The sequence below is a fragment of the Rutidosis leptorrhynchoides genome, chromosome 9, assembly GCF_046630445.1.
Source record: "Rutidosis leptorrhynchoides isolate AG116_Rl617_1_P2 chromosome 9, CSIRO_AGI_Rlap_v1, whole genome shotgun sequence".
NCBI lineage: Eukaryota > Viridiplantae > Streptophyta > Magnoliopsida > Asterales > Asteraceae > Rutidosis > Rutidosis leptorrhynchoides.
Genome location: NC_092341.1, coordinates 107,345,945 through 107,362,993, shown reverse-complemented (window position 1 = coordinate 107,362,993; position 17,049 = coordinate 107,345,945). Strand labels below are relative to the sequence as shown.

Genomic DNA, 17,049 nt, shown 5'->3' with positions numbered 1-17,049 from the left:
TATATAGGTTAAACCTATAACTCACCAACATTTTTGTTGACGTTTAAAGCATGTTTATTCTCAGGTGAATATTAAGAGCTTCCGCTGTTGCATACTAAAATAAGGACAAGATTTGGAGTCCATGTTTGTATGATATTGTGTAAAAACTGCATTCAAAAAACTGATTTCGATGTAACATATTTGTATTGTAAACCATTATGTAATGGTCGTGTGTAAACAGGATATTTTAGATTATCATTATTTGATAATCTACGTAAAGCTTTTTAAAACTTTATTTATGAAATAAAGGTTATGGTTTGTTTTAAAAATGAATGCAGTCTTTGAAAAACGTCTCATATAGAGGTCAAAACCTCGCAACGAAATCAATTACTATGGAACGTTTTTAATCAATAAGAACGGGACATTTCAATATGGCTGCTCTTATACGGATTCTTCACTATGTTGAGGTAATTCTGGATCATGGCATTCAGCTGTTTACATCTAGTACCTCGTCATCGGTTGCCTATTCTAATGTCGACTGGGCTGATTATCCCTCTACTCGCCGCTCTACGTCTGGGTACTATGTCTTTTTGGGTAATAGTCTGCTTTCTTGGTCACCCAAACGCCATCAGACTCCGACACGCTCTAGTGCTGAAGTTGAATACCGTGGCGTTGCAAAGACATGCTGGATTCGTAATCTTCTCCGTGAGCTCCACTGCCCTCTTTCATTTGCTACTCTTGTCTACAGTGACAACGTTAGTGATGTTTACATGTCTGGAAACCCGATGCAACGTCAATGCACCAAACACATTGAGATTGACATTAATTTTGTTCGTGGCCTTGTTCTTAAAGGTCATGTCCGGGTCCTTCGTGTTCCTTCTTGGTATCAGTTTGCAAATATCTTCACCAAAGGCCTACCTACTGCACACTTTGATGAGTTTCGATCCAGTTTGAGCTTTTGCCCTGCTCCCGCTACAACTGCGGGGGGATGTTAGACAGATTAGAGTTTATGTATTGGATTATTTATGTATTGCTTTATTTAGCCCGTGTTCTATAAGGGTCCGTTATTTTATCTAGTCCATTAGGTTTAATGTTTACCTTACCTCTATTTATTATTATGTAAACCACGACTTTGGGCATCGATTGATGACATTTTGTATACTATTCTCGTTAACATCAAGACTAAAGACAGATGTTGATTTCAGTATCATATGCAAGAACAAAAGTCTGAATGTTAAAACACTTTATATTATCAGACCAAATATAAACTGATTGTTAAACACCGATGATGATAAGAATAAGAATAAGAATAATAATAACTAGATAAAAAGAGCTAATTATTTTAATGGACATATCATTTGGATGTTCGCTAGGACTCTTCATCATGTCGGTTTTCTGGTATTTTAGAATATTTGAATCGGGTTGTACGAATCTAGAGTAGGTAAAAAACAAATGAGTTTGAATTCAAACTTGTAAAACCTATTCTTTTTTTAATACTACAACTCAATTCAAATTCGATAACCTGAATTCTTTTAATATTATAAAATTAGATCACCAATTCAAAACAAGTTAACGTATACAAAGTATATAACAGTCTTTAATCAAAGTCATATATTTCTGTATATGCAAATGAAATGTCTAAATTAACCATTCAAAAATGTAGGTTCAATAGATTTTACGAGTGAATAAATTGCCCGCGTGTTACTGCAGAAAATGATTTCGTTCGTTACTCTAAACATTGTTTCTGTAGGAGAGACGACTTGCTGATTGTGGACTTTGCGGTGGGAAATCGTTGCAGAACACATGGTTCTGTTATATATATTTAATATTCTTTAGTAGTTAATAATTACAATACGCATATTGAAAATTTGTACATCATTAATTCCAATTTAATAGTCCACGAAGTTATCATATTGTACTTCTTATCAACTTCACACTTTTACCATTACTCGTATTTTTATGAACTTTATATTGTACATGCATAAGTAATGTTATAAAATAACTTTGTCTTATTATTTTTTTATTTATTTATATTATAAATAAATATTTCCTATCTATTTATACGTATTTGTATGTTGATTGTTAGTTTTAAATAAGACAAAAAGAGAAATTAGACTATTAATCGTGAAGGAGTACACTTTATTGAATAAAAAATAAATGTATTCAATATAAGTTCTTTAAAAAGCACGCACATGTTTTTTATGAAAAAAGAAAAAGAAAAAGAAACAGCATCATTTGAACCCTATAAGACTACTATTGTCGGCTCGCCGTTGGAGCTTCCTTCCTCCAAGCCGTTGAAGACTGCGTTGCTAGCAAGCTTCTTCCCCCGCGTCCATGAAGGGCCGCCCTTCAAAATTCTATGTTCAGCATATTGGAAAACGGAGCTGTGAGCTTTTATTTCTTGTACAATATGCATCATGAGTGGTATAATTGTATTATAATTAATTAAAGTTGATCCATTTTATGGTAAATGGGTATGTAATAGATGCTAGGGAGTGTGATGTGTTAAGTGATCGGAAGAAGTTGCTGAGGTGACGCTGATGTGGCAACAATATCTTTCCATTACATGTGTAACGGATAAGAGTAGTCTAACAAACTAGATAATATAAAACGACCACAAAACAAATTCGCCCACTATTAGTATATACTCTGTATAATATAACAACAATGAAAGGTTAATTGTGTTTATAAAGAATACTAGTACATCATTATTACATATTACATAATTACATACTTGACCGTTGTTAATTATTATAAAAATTATTAATTGTTAATTATTAAGCATTAAAACAAAATAAAAAAATCATTTAAGTGGGCCATACCATGATTCAACCCATTTCCTAACTAGCTGTTTGATTGACTAAAGTTGTCTTTATATATATAGTCGGTTTATCCAAAGACAAAACACAGAAATCAAACTAAATCCAACATGGCAACCAAACCATTGATCAAAGTAGCTGCCATCTGTGGATCCCTTCGCAAAGCTTCGTACAACGGCGGTCTCATTCGATCAGGTACTTAAATTGTTCTTGTTTGTGGCCAAAATATATGACCAATTAAAAATTTTAAACTTCAAATTTAAATTGCAGCGATTGAATTAAGCAAATCGATAGATGGAATTAAGATGGAATACGTTGATATATCGCCTTTACCGCTATTGAACCAAGATTTGGAAGTTGACGGAAAATATCCACCAGCTGTTGAAGCTTTTCGACAGAAGATTTTGGAGTCTGATTGCTTCTTAATTGCTTCCCCCGAGTACAATTACTCTGTAACTGGTAATTTACTAAATTTTTATTCGTCCTATATATGTCGCAGTTTGAACAAAATGACTTGTTCATCTCGATTCGTTGTTTTTCGTGATGTTTTGGATCAAGTTGCTTCACAACAAATGCTAATCGAAGCACTAGGAATCTGTTCCAAGTTTCAATTTGAAGTAATTCGCAATTTTAGATTTTGTGTTCATTAGATATTACCTCAATTTTAAAATTTTTAAAAACGCAATCTTTTTCTTGCGCAAAAATTAAATTGAAATCGTTTTCGAGCTTACACGATTTGGGGAGTTACTTTGATTGTCAAATTTGATAACTTATGTTACCTTTTTGGGCCATTTGCCCTATATTTTTTCACAAATCAAATCAAGAAACTTAATTTATCAAACAATTTAACAGCACAAGCAGGGGGGGAGTCAGGATTTGTGGTCAGTGGTGTCACCGGTTAAAACTCAAAAAAAATTCTACAAGATGTCTTATTTCAGTGGTGTCACTAAAAAAAAATTTACACTATCCGCTAGTGTCACCAGCTAAAAATCTAAAAAAATTTCCACTACATCGCGTATTTCAGTGGTGTCCCGTGCCCACGCTGCCTTCTACATAGCTCCGCCTCTGAGCACAAGATTTTTTTTCTATTGATAACTTTTAAATATTACTACGTATTATCTTTGACGTGTTTAAAAAATTTTATGTTTATAAGTGTCCATTTTTATGTCTAGAATAGGGACTATAAAATTAATGAGACGACGTTGTATACATCATAGTACAAATATTTGCCCTCTTCGAGTAGTCTGAAAAATCTTATTGGTTTGTATATTAGTGTGTACAGTTTCAAATTTGCCATTTTTCATTAAAGACATATGAAGCAATACATTTGGTTTACACACTGTTTTTACCTTGCTTATGTAAATGACACATTATACTTACAAATGTCATATATTTAATCTCACTAGCACCTCTAAAGAATGCAATAGACTGGGCATCAAGAGCACCAAATGTTTGGGCCGATAAGTCTGCAGCGATCATTAGTGCAGGTGGAGGCTTTGGTGGAGGACGATCACAATATCATCTTCGTCAAACTGCAGTTTTTCTTGATCTTCATATCATAAACAAGCCCGAGTTTTTCTTGAATGCATTCCAACAACCTTCAAAGTTCGATAGTGATGGTAATCTTATTGACTCTGAAACTCAAGGGAGGTTAAAAGATGTTCTCCTATCGCTTAAAGATTTTACCTTGAGACTCAAACAAGGTAACTAACGATTGATGTTTGAGAACTCGACTTACTGAAAACTCGCGTATAAGTATTTATTTTTGTTTTTTTAAATGTGATTGTAATTCGTATGAATGTCGCACTTCTCCTATGTAATGGTTTTAAGATTTGAAGTTGGGGAATTATTCCTTAGCTTGTTTTAGATGAGCATAAATTTAGACAAGCTTGTTATATTGTCAATTGTCTCGTGTGAATAGGTATGCAGTTCGTTAAACTTTTAAAAAAACAATCACATACTGTACACTGTATCATATAAGATATATGATATATGAATGGTATACGAATTCTCGCATCGCTCGGTGCATCATGGGGCTATTATGGCGGAGGACGACCTTCTTTACTCTCGAGCTTGGTTGGTCTTCATTTAGCTGTGTGGTTTCGGAGATGTCGACCGTAAAGGTGCAAGATTGGTGTTTTGGTTTTTGTCACGGGTAATTGGCTCTTTGTTTGCGCAACTACTGCCACCAGACATGCCTTTCAAGTTCTGTTTTCAATACCTTTTGGCTTTACTGATTGAGGCAACAACAAGCGTCGATTTATTGGCGTCTTGACTGCCGCTTAGAGCCTAAATTGAATCATGCTGACTTTAAACCTATGGAAAATTGATTCTACTATTTCCATAGAGTCTCATTGTTTTTTTTTTACTTTTTATTTTTTGTTTTTTTTTTATTTTTTTTATCTCTATTTTATTATGCTTTATTTTTTTGTTTGTATATTAATTTTATTCATTTTTTGCCGGAGGCCCTCACAGAAGCAATCTTTCTACACTGGAGTAGAGAGAGGGATGACTTTCTCTTCCGGTGTGTGGGGAATTTTTTTCTCGCCTCTTGGTTAGAAAAACGAATATTATCTTCTATTCTATTCTAGGATAGAGAAAGGATTTCTACATCTCACCTCTCCATCCCTCGCAGGTGTGGGATTATGTATTGTTGTTGTTGTAAAAGATATATGAATTATTCTAACATAAGTGCCCTCGTCACACATTAAGACACTATTAATGAACTCAAAATATTCTTATATACTCGTTGATATAATCAAACGATTGGCACTTTTTATGTTTGTTTTCATAACAAATTTTGAATTTTGATTTTTAAGGAAATTTCGAGTTAACTAAATGAAACTAAACATATTAATTTTTTACTAAAAACCGAAGAACACTACACATAGAAAAGAAGTTCATCAAAAAAATGAAATCCCATAAAACATACAAACTCGAAATAACTGCCGAGCTAAACAAACTAACAACCAACCAAGATGAAAGCTCACGACAAAAAATATAAACCGAATCAAAAAGCAAACACACGACAAAAACTCCTAGAGCTGACACAAACAAAAGAAGAGGGTAATCGATCAATCTACGAAATGAGCACAAGATTAGAAAGCATCTAAATTTGACAAAAAACATACAACCGTAAAATCTTCTAGCCACGTCTTTTAACTTCCTTGATGTACTCTCCGAATTTCTCTCTCTCGGAACCTTGAATCAGTTTAATCTTCTTCATTTGCTTATGGAGTCAGTGAAACCTAGAAAGCAAAAGCAAATGAAGAAGATTAAACTGACTCCATAAGCGGACTGCTTGAGGTGAGAATGAACAACAAAAATGATAAAAATTGTAGGTTTATTAATTCTGTTGGGGATGAAAAAACAAATTGCACGTGAGGATGAACAACAGCTAAAATGATGAAAATTTTAGGTTTTTTTGTTGTTGAGGATGAACAGCGCAAATTGCAGGTGAGGATGAACATTAAAATGATGCAAATTTTATGAAATTGTTTTTTTATTGAACGGAGATATCGACATCGAATGCTCACATTTGTCACCCACCCACACACGTTAAGAGAAAACCCAAATCGCGACGATTTGGCAGTAATATAGAAGGTTGGAAACCCCCTAGAGAGCTTCCCAAATCACATTAATGTTGGCAGTAGCATCAAAGGTTGGAAACTCTCTGCTTGGAATGAGAATCGAACATGGGTTGGCAATTGTTGAGGTTGTTTGATTTTTATTCACGATTCGAAGATTTTAGGTTTATTAGGTAATTCCAACCATGACACACCAGGACTAAGGGTTGTTTGTGTTATGGACTTTCAGAATCTATATAGATCAAAGAAGCAATCGTACAACCTAAGAACTATAGAATAAAGAAACAAGTTCTGAGTATTGATACGAAATGAGTCGCTTTATTGATCACCAAAGATAGTCACAAAGATTACAAGAATAGAGGGAGAAGAAAGTGTTTACACATTACACAAATTCATAAGCTAATGATAAGAACCTATATTAATACTACTAAACTATTTCTACTAGCTTAGTCTGTTATTTTAGTTAGAGTCATGTGGTAGGCACATGTTCCATTTTAGACCCATAACAATACACCCTTCTTGAAATGATTCTGGTCCTCAATAATCCTCTTAAAGATTGGAACTTTTTGTTAGTCTTCCACAGCTTGATAATATCATTTCAGTGTTGACGATCCGTCAACCTTGATTCTTGACAAGTCTCATTCTGATCTTTATTACATCTCCAAGGAGTTATGATGCTATATGCTAAATTATAAGCTGTTTGTCTAAGGTCTGAGAAATATTCATCTAATATTGGGTGATCAACAGCCTTTGGAGAGGTGTAAGTCAAAATACGTATGTTGTTACCTCATTTGTAGAAGTAAGGACTGATCATTTGAAGTTACCATTTAAAATTCTGTTCAAGAGTATCATAAAACTCCTCACTCCCATGATCAACACCAAAACGATCTTCAATCGCTATAGGAAGTGAAGATGTTATATGGACAACAAACTCCCAGATAGTCACACATAACTTCAGAGTTATAGAAAGGATTGCATTTCACCCATCATATTAAGCAGCCTTACTCCTTTTACCAATTTATACACTGGTTTCTCATCAATCAGCTCAATCACATTAAACTCGTTACATACTCTCAAGAGACTAAGTTTGATAGTTTTACGGATATTAACTTATTTGGTTGTTATACCATTCCTAGCCGAGTCATTGGTTTTGCTAGCAATCTCTCTAATAATAGCGGCAACACCTGCATTTTCCATGGCACCAGATAGTTTGTTAGCTCTTGTAATTGTAACTTCAACATTTGCAAGCTTTGGGAATTGTATTCGTCTAGAACAACATTCATTCCTCTTGGTCCAATAGTAAATCCAACAACATCAGCAAGTTTATCAATACCGAGTTGCATAGTTGTTCAGTTTTTCTTATCAAACACAATATCTTTAACATTAGCTTGAACCAGAGACCGCCTATTCGATTTCCTCCACTTTGAACTATTTGCAATTGACTAATTCCTATACAACCTTCAACCAGACTCTCCCTCTAATGGAATGACAAAATTGAAGCTATATAATTGCCCCGCTCTTTGATGTCTTTCCTTGCTAAATTTTATGAGAAGCCACCGCACTAGAACAGACCCATCTTCTATCTCATAATTTAGAAGTGGTTGATCATCATTAACCACCAAGCCAATAACAGTCCTATAGTGACCATACTACTTCTTTGACAGTTCGCCAATTTCAACAAACACCAATCATATATAATCAGAAATACCTACTCCAACAATGTAAATGCCTTCTACTTAAAAGCGTGAATATTGATTGCTTCAGGTGGAAAACACACTACATCTACATGAGACTGCTTAGACTTCCATTTTGGCCATAAGTACAAGTCATAAAAATGAACATCAACGACAAAGAGAACATCATGGTAGGGTGTGTGTGTGTGTGCTAGTCCCATGATCGTAGTCCTCAAAAGGTCTATTTTTTATTCATTTTCCCTCACATATATAGTATCTGATAAGTCCATCTCTAGTAATTTCCATTATCATGAATTCTCTTTTCCAACTCTTGAGATGATGTTGTCCTTGGAAGCCTGCATCGTTAAAATGGTAATCTGAAAAATCATCACCAATGTCAAACAATTTGAAGTTCACAAACTTGTAATCAATCTCAACATCCTCTTCTACATCATTAACACCCATGTGGTTAGACTCGATCATCTTTTCCACAAAAATCACTAATAATGATTAAATCATTCTTGTTATCTATTACACTTGAATCTTTAACCTTTAAAGAAGGCTTTGATTCTAAATCATCATTGTCCACCACCTCACTTAGCTCTTCAACATTAATTAGCCCGCTACCTTCCTTATTCATTTCATTGGTAACCTTAAGACAAGGAATAGGTAGAAATTGTGAACTAGTTTTTTTTTTTTTTTTTTTTTTTTTTTTTTTTTTTTTTATTATATAAAAAGCTTGTTAGTCGCTTCTTGCAACTTAGCTAAACCATAGGCATCTGAAAGAGTTTTGGGTTTATAAACCTTGACCCACTTTCCAATCTCTGGTTGCAACCTCTAAATGAAAAAACTAACAACATACCATACATCAAAAATCATCTTGCCATACAAAGAATAAAAGGCTTCATAATAAACTTCAATCGTCTCATCTTGTTTGAAAGATGCAAATTTTGATTCTTACCTTATCCTTTTCTTAGACTTTGCACTTCAGTAATCAAGAATTCTTGATTGTTTGAAAACATATCTAACTTCATTGTAATTTTCTTGACATAATCACATAGTTCCTGAAGAGACTGCTTGATAAACCGCTACTTTCTTCCATGTTATTGTCTCCTGAAGCAGTACTCATCATATAAATTACCAATTTTTTATATCTTTTTTTCTTTCAGAAATCAGTCACGTACGAAGCAATATGTCCTCATGAAATTGATCTTAATACCACTGTTATGAACTTCCTGAATCTATACAGATCGAAGAAACAATCTTATAACCTGATAAATATAAAATAAAAAAACAAGTTCTGAGTTTTGATACGAAATAACTCTCTTTGTTGATCATCAAAGTTACACAAAGATTACAAGTATAGTGGGGGAAGATAATGTTTACACAATATACTTCAGAATCTAACTAATACAAATGATAAGAACCTATATTAATGGACTATTGCTACTGGCCTATTTTGTTATTTAAGTTAGAGTCATGTGCTTAGACACATGTTCCATTTTAGACCCATAACGGTTAACTATTTTTCATCTTAAATTTTGTATGAATCTATGAATATAGATAGCAATATAGATATGGATATAGATAGAAATATGGAAATGCTACGACTTTCTCTAAATCAAAGCTAACAAATTTTTTAGTTTTCAAAGAGATCCAACTTAAAAGTATGAATGGATCACAAATAGATGCAAGGATATAAATCTTGAGTGGAATGAGTGGCTAAGCAATCCAAGTTCATGCGTTTCGGATTACTTCAGGCGATCGGAGATTGGTTGACATTTCTGTTCATCTTCTAAAAAACAATATGGTTTTGTTCTTTATCCGTCTTGATATGCGATAGTTCTGTGCGAAATGGGTTCATGTTGGGATGCTTTGTCGCTGGGGTGACAACACAGCAGCTTTTTCATGGACACTGCTTGTATGATCAAGTCTGTACGTTCCATTGCTGTCTTTTTGGTCTAGACTACACCATTTTTCCAGCCACTTTTGTTGGAGATAATCGGTTAAGGAAATGCAAATTAGTCTCACATCGGAAACTGATAGAAAGAAATGTGCATATATAAGCTAATGGGAACCTCACTCTATCACCAATTGGTTTTAGAGTAATGTGGAACGCATGAGCTTATATGTTCTACATGTTGGTGGACCTATAAACGATCCTAAACATGGTATCAGAGCCGGAGCAGGGAGAAAGTAAACGGGGACGCAATATGATGAAATTCAGTGATCGATAGCATGTAGAAAGTAAGAGCAAGGATGATCACCAATGCTCGTCAAACAGCATGGAATAACTGATTAAGGGGGTGATTGTTGGAGATAATCGGTTAAGGAAATGCAAATTAGTCCCACATCGGAAACTGATAGAAAGAAATGTGCATATATAAGCTAATGGGAACCTCACTCTATCACCAATTGGTTTTAGAGTAATGTGGAACTCATGAGCTTATATTTTGTACATGTTGGTGGACCTATAAACAATCCTACAACTTTTTCCCGGCCGATTCGTGTATAGTTTTCGTTTTGTTTTCCTTGTACCTTTCGTGTTCTGTATGGAGCCTCATTGCTCCTTTACTTTGTAAATAACTATTTTTGTTATTAATAATAAAAACTACTTTGCTGTTAAAAAAAATATGAATATGGATGACTATATATACAGTAATCAAAATGATGTTTACTTTTTGTGGTGGAAAAAAATTTGATTGATAAGATTAACTATTTTACCCCTAAACTAAAATAACATAGCTTGACATGAGTGTTTTAATTATAAAGAAAAATTAATCTTATTGTTTAATTATCGACTAAACATCATTTGAATGGATTCTTATTTATTTGATTTCCTAGTTATACAATAGCTGCTTGTATGTAGATCAACAAACCAGGGGATCTATTTCTTACAGTTAAAATCATCACAACAATGATACATGTTTTTGAAAATGACCAATATTCCCTACATGCATATCTCGCTGAGCCAAAGAGTCAAGTTTTCAGGAACATAAAGTCCATTAAGGCTTCTATTAAACGCGCCCTAACTATCACAACTACTTCAACTTTCACGAGAAGAGTAACCTATGACTAAATTAGTGTCAACCATTACACTCTTCCTAAAAACAATTATCCCACTACATTAATTAATTTACAACAATTAAAGCTAAATGTACAACACCTTTATTCAGAAATATGTGTTTTGGAATGTGCTGAACAAATACGAGATGGAGGGTGAAATGGGTGAGGGGCTATGAGAATTAGTGACGGCTAGGGGAATGACAACGGCTCCCTCACGAGGTCTAAGGAAGGAGATGAGTAGGGATGGCAACGGATATACATTCATCGGATATCCATCCGATTCGATCCATTATAATGAATATGGATGATAGAAATGGATAATTAGACCACTCCCAACGAAGCCTTAGTCCTGGTATCCCTCGTGAGGAAGTTGAGGGCCTTGATGACATCCATTGGTCCTCAAGTTAGCCTTGGTAGCCCTCAAGTGCCCCGCCCTCCAATTCGTAACTAAACAACATGTTGGACCACTAATGGTTTGGAGTCATGGCTTGTACTATTAGGTTTATTACTTCTACATTTGTTGATTAAATAGTATAGTGGGTCTCAATTTTTATTATGAAGTATGTCATGGTTGGAAGCGATTTAGTCTTGGTTAGTCCTGATGAGAAAAGTGTTGATGTGACGCTAATGTGACAGTTAGTCCTAGTGAAGAAGTATGTCATGGTCGGAAGTGGTCTAAATGGATATTATTATTGATATGGATGATGCAAAAATATTAGTGAATTGGATATGGATGTCAATTTATAATCCACGGGTATATTCGTTTACCACCATAAATACATATATACGTATAAATATATACATATTTACTAATATATGCATATATATTTACATATCCTTATGTACATATATTATAAACTATTAAAATGTTATCGAATATATAGATCGTGAAGAAAGATACATACATATTTTGCACGTTATAAACTATTAAACTATTACACGTAAGATTAGTTAAAACATACATATCCTTTTATATTAGTTAAAACATACATATTTTTCTCGATAAGTATTAAACTATTACACGTAACATTAGTTACAACATATATACATTATGCTCAATTGATGATAGCGCTTACACGTTTTTGTGTAAATCTTTTATTAATTACGTTATATTTATATTTGTTACAGGTACTTTGATGAGTTCATTTTATAACTGGAATATCTTTTACTAAAAACTTAAACATCTAACGAATATCGGTTAACTCACATAATCTAACGGATATGAATATGAATGGATAAATAATATTTAAATGAATATGAATATGGATATGAGTTTAAAAAACTAGATAGATATGAATACGGGATCACATGATCCATATCTAATCCATTGCCAACTCTAGCGATGAGGGCTAGCAACTGTTTGGATCGGTCTTAAAATGATAAGAAAAATGGGCTTTGCAGGTTTGGTTTGTAGTAAGAAAAATAAAGAAAGAGGTAAAGGGAGACCCGCAACTGATGCGTAAACTTGAAACCCGGCGCTTTTGGGTTAGGTCCGGGTAATCAGGTATAGGGTACGGTATGGAGGGTTTTTTTTTTTTTTTTTTTTTTTCGGGTCTGAATACGATTTTAGATACTAACCTGCATATCCGACTCGTATACACGACCCGATGGAAATTTCAATTTCAATAATGATAATGATAATAATGATAATAATAAACATTCTATTAAAACAATAACTAGTGAAATGACCCGTGGAACTACGAGTTTGTTTAAACGAAACAGTTTAATGATATGTTTTAGGTATTAAGTGAATGTAAATATTAAAGTCATTTAATTTAAAAATTGGTATTTATATTTTTAATAATAACTAGCTTAAGACCCGCAAAATTTGCGGGTTTAGGTCAAAGAGTTACCAAAAAGAAAAATGTGTATGTAACAACTTAAATAGGTTTCATTAACTCTAAGCTGTAATCGATATGCAAAAAGTCGCGTATAGTGAGACAAATGTTTCCAACGTCATTTTCTATTTCTACACCTTTATGCAAAATGTCTATCATGTATCCATCTTCCGCATACGATTATAATAAGGGCTACTGGAGTGTAACTGTGTAAGATGATAAGGATGTAGGCATGTAGCTTACTTATACGCTGTAAATCTCTTTTATGAGTTTCCAAAATGATGTCTATTTAATCAGCAGTTCCATCAAGATCACCTTATATGTAGGTCTATATGTAGTTCTGCTACAAATTAACGTCAATCGTATAGGTTCGGCCAAAGGATTTAACCAAGATTGTTTAACCAAAGGACTTTTTTACATCCAATAAACCCATTATTTCGTATATAATTGATGAATCAATAGGTAAACTGGTTGAATTTGTGGATCACGTCTTAGAGTTGCAAGATTTGTCGAAGTAAAGAATCTGGTTAGTATAAAGAGTTAATATAATCATTTTAGGTCTGATGTTGTTTAAAAATATTGTAATTGATGTCATGAGTTATAAAACTTGTATGTATTGATCCAATGCTCTTTTGAAGTTTCATATCTCTTGAATTATGTATGGAAACTTGAAATCTTCACCTATCAAGATGTACAAACCTATAATAGTTGGAAGAGAAACAATCACGCTAGTGATAATAGGTAGATGCAATTTTCACAATATCGTTTGAAAGTCTTAAATTTTAACTGGATCCTGCAAATCTGCAATGACAAGTCAATCCACATATTATAGACATTTTTTCAATCCACATATTATAAACATTTTGTGAATAATTAATTTCAAAAAATGTGTTTTTAAATCAACCCAACATAACCGGGTAGGTTTCTAACTCGCAACAACCTAACCGGTTCAACCCAAATCGTCTGACCAATTATTGCACACGTTGATAATGTGCCACCATCATGCCAAGCAGCTGGGCAACAACATTTGGTGCCCTTAGTAGCGCAAACAAAATAATTTTTCACCGGGGGAGAAAATTTTTGAAAAACAGAGCAACTCTTTTGGCCAAAATATGGAGGGTTTTGGGTAAAATATGGAGGCTTTTAGGCAAAATATGAAGGCTTTTAATACGAAGGTTTCCGGGTAAAATCTGGAGGCTTTGGGAGCAAAATATGAAGATTTTTGGGAAGAAAAAAAAAATTCACCGGGGATAAAATAAAAAAATCTAAATTTTTTGCACTAAAAACTGAAAAACCACTTAGCAGGTGTCCCCTGCCCCCACCTATTTCTACCACTGGGTGCCCTCCAGGTTAATAATACTTCAAATTGAAAAGTAGCACATTTTGAAACAAAATGGAATTTATAACCAAGATCATTATCACGATCAGAATAGATCCTATGAACCTTAATAACAAAATGAAGCAGGTTTAACAATTTAGTAAAAAAAAAAAAAATTATGGCAAAATAACGAATACATTATAACAAAGTCTCTTCATCAAAAGATGAAAAAGACGAACAAAGATACAACAGATTCAAAAGTGCTGTTAGGCTCGAAAGTAGAAAATGAACCCTACACACTAAACACATAGCAAAGGCTAACTAAATCATAGCCGTGAGCAACCAAATCAATGAAACGATCTCGAAAAACAATCAAAACACAAGAACAAAAGCAACATCTAAATGGATACAAGTACATAAAGAAACAAACCAAACAACAATCCGAATACACCCGAGCCACTACCTGACAATTGATTTACCTTTCCGAGTCTTGATGATCGGCTTGACAACCACCCCATCAACCTTCAAACGATTAAATTTATTCTTGCCCGCCCTTAGTAAATATAACTTGAATTGTCTTCACAATTTAGTGCTCGTCATCAAGTACACCGAAGCTGGAGTATCCATGGATTACTCAATGCAACAAATTGTTTGAAATAGTCATTTAATGTTAATACTTAAGCAACATTTTGTCTTTCGGTAAGTACATTGCGCATCTCATTTAAGCTCTTTCACGGATTACATCAGCCTACATAAGAAAGAGATTAAAATATTTTTAAGAAGCAAGTGAGATCGTTCGTTGCAGAGCGTTTCAAAACATCTGTTATGTTAAATTACATCTGAGTGTTACTGGAGAAGAACAACACATGAAACAAAAACGTCACTCCGTATAACATATAAATAGCTACAATCCTGCTCATGACAAAAACTCGAGAATAAAAGGCATCATTTGAAGTAATATAATTATTAATTATTAAGAAGGTTAAAGTTATTTTAAAATAGTAGTCAGACGCTCTAAACAAATTTTATTAGAAGACTTTATTGCCTTGGTCAGTTGTATTTGAGACTTTGAGTCTATTATCTATACGAAAGTCATGACAATAATGGTTGGATTGAGTGTGCCTGATCTTATACGGAGTAGTCAAGTAACAAAGATGAAATTCAACCAACTGTTAACTTATAGTTGTAATACAACGGTTTAGGAACTGAGCAAACATGAATCATAAAACATCAGTATATTTTATTCAATTGAAAATCACCATACAAAGAGATAAATACTAAAACAAAGATGTAGCAGACCCAAATAACAGAAAAATGATAATTGTGCGAATCAATATTCAGTAAGCTTGTAGTATCAAGTTATCAACAGTCTTCAAAATCAAAGAGACTCAAAAACTAAGTTCTAACCTATACGGGATATGTCATTGATGAATGACTTCTTGGTTTTTAAAGTGGAAGACCTAACGGACAATGGGGTTGCTCCGGGTTCTACTTTTATAGGTGGGATGTAAGCAACATTAACAGTATGATCAACGACAAGAATGTTTCTTCCGTGTTGGATGATCCGCACTGCAAAAATCATAATTAAAGAAGAAATTGTTAATTTACTTACAAAAGAAAAGCTTATAAGTGTTGAAGACGATAAATAGTCATAGTTGTTGATCTATACCTTAGCAGAAGAAGTGATGTTAGACAAGGATGCATCTTGATTACCGTAATTGATATGTAAATCATTTCCTGAATGGAAAAAGTACCAAAGGAGTTAACGGTGTAATATGATTGTGAATAACAAAGAAATTACAATTAAACAACATGTACATAATTAAATGTGGTTATATTGTTGTATGCAGTGATACCTCGTGCAGACCGTATTTCTCCTTAAACAGAGAAAGAGTTTGTTCATGATGTTGAGCATTAATGGTGTATCCTAGGAGATACACGCATAAAAACACCATTTTATACAGAAAAATTGATCAAGCGACACTAAACATAACGAAATTTGGCGGTATTCAGTATTCGCCGCCCATCGTACATCAGACCGCCCAGCGTCAAGCGTAAGCCCTGCAGGCAGCTTCTATACTTAAGCCCTTTAATTCAGCGCGTGAACGGCACGCAGCCACGTCAGCACATGCCACCGACATTCCGGATACTTCACGTAACAGAACCATTCAGTGATTGACATGTGTATCCCGAGAATTTCGGACATTCTACGCCTATAAATAGACCCCCTGGGTCACCACATATGATCATCATTCTGATCTGAACTTCAGTCAGAGAGAAGTACACTTTATCTCTCACACAGTTCTTTCTCACTCTAAACATACATTAGCAGCTTAGCAGCATTACGCTATACGGATCAATTTCAGATTGATCCTCAGATTGATTGAGGCCACCCCACGGATTACTCATCCGTGTTCCGGGTTTGCAGAGATAATTTCTCAAGGGCAAACAACAATCAACAGTATACTCCACACGCTGAGCAACTATTGTTTTGTACTGGTACCTTACAGCCGCTATACGGAAAATAGTACCAACAAATGGTGCCACCCATTTCAAAGACTAGCAAAAACACCAAGGGCACGAAGGCAACTGAAACAGCCTCAACAAAAATAGCACTCGAACCAATCGATGAAAAAATCATTGATAATATACCAGTGGATCAGCTAACTCTTGAAGAAACTTCAATTTAAGAAGAGGACCAACTGCACACAGGTAACACCGATGATCAAGTTCATGAAACTATACCACGATTGAAGAAGCCATTGATGG

The 17,049-nt window shown here is 34.1% G+C and overlaps 1 protein-coding gene across 1 annotated transcript; it reads left to right on the top strand.

Annotated features, from left to right (window-relative positions):
- Window positions 1-2,879: 2,879 nt before the first annotated feature.
- Window positions 2,880-4,702, top strand: LOC139866961 (NAD(P)H:quinone oxidoreductase-like). The gene is made up of 3 exons (XM_071855265.1): window positions 2,880-2,993; window positions 3,069-3,257; window positions 4,205-4,702. The coding sequence occupies exons 1-3, from the start codon at window positions 2,909-2,911 to the stop codon at window positions 4,507-4,509; spliced, it is 579 nt and encodes a 192-aa protein (XP_071711366.1). The 5' UTR covers window positions 2,880-2,908; the 3' UTR covers window positions 4,510-4,702.
- Window positions 4,703-17,049: the final 12,347 nt, after the last annotated feature.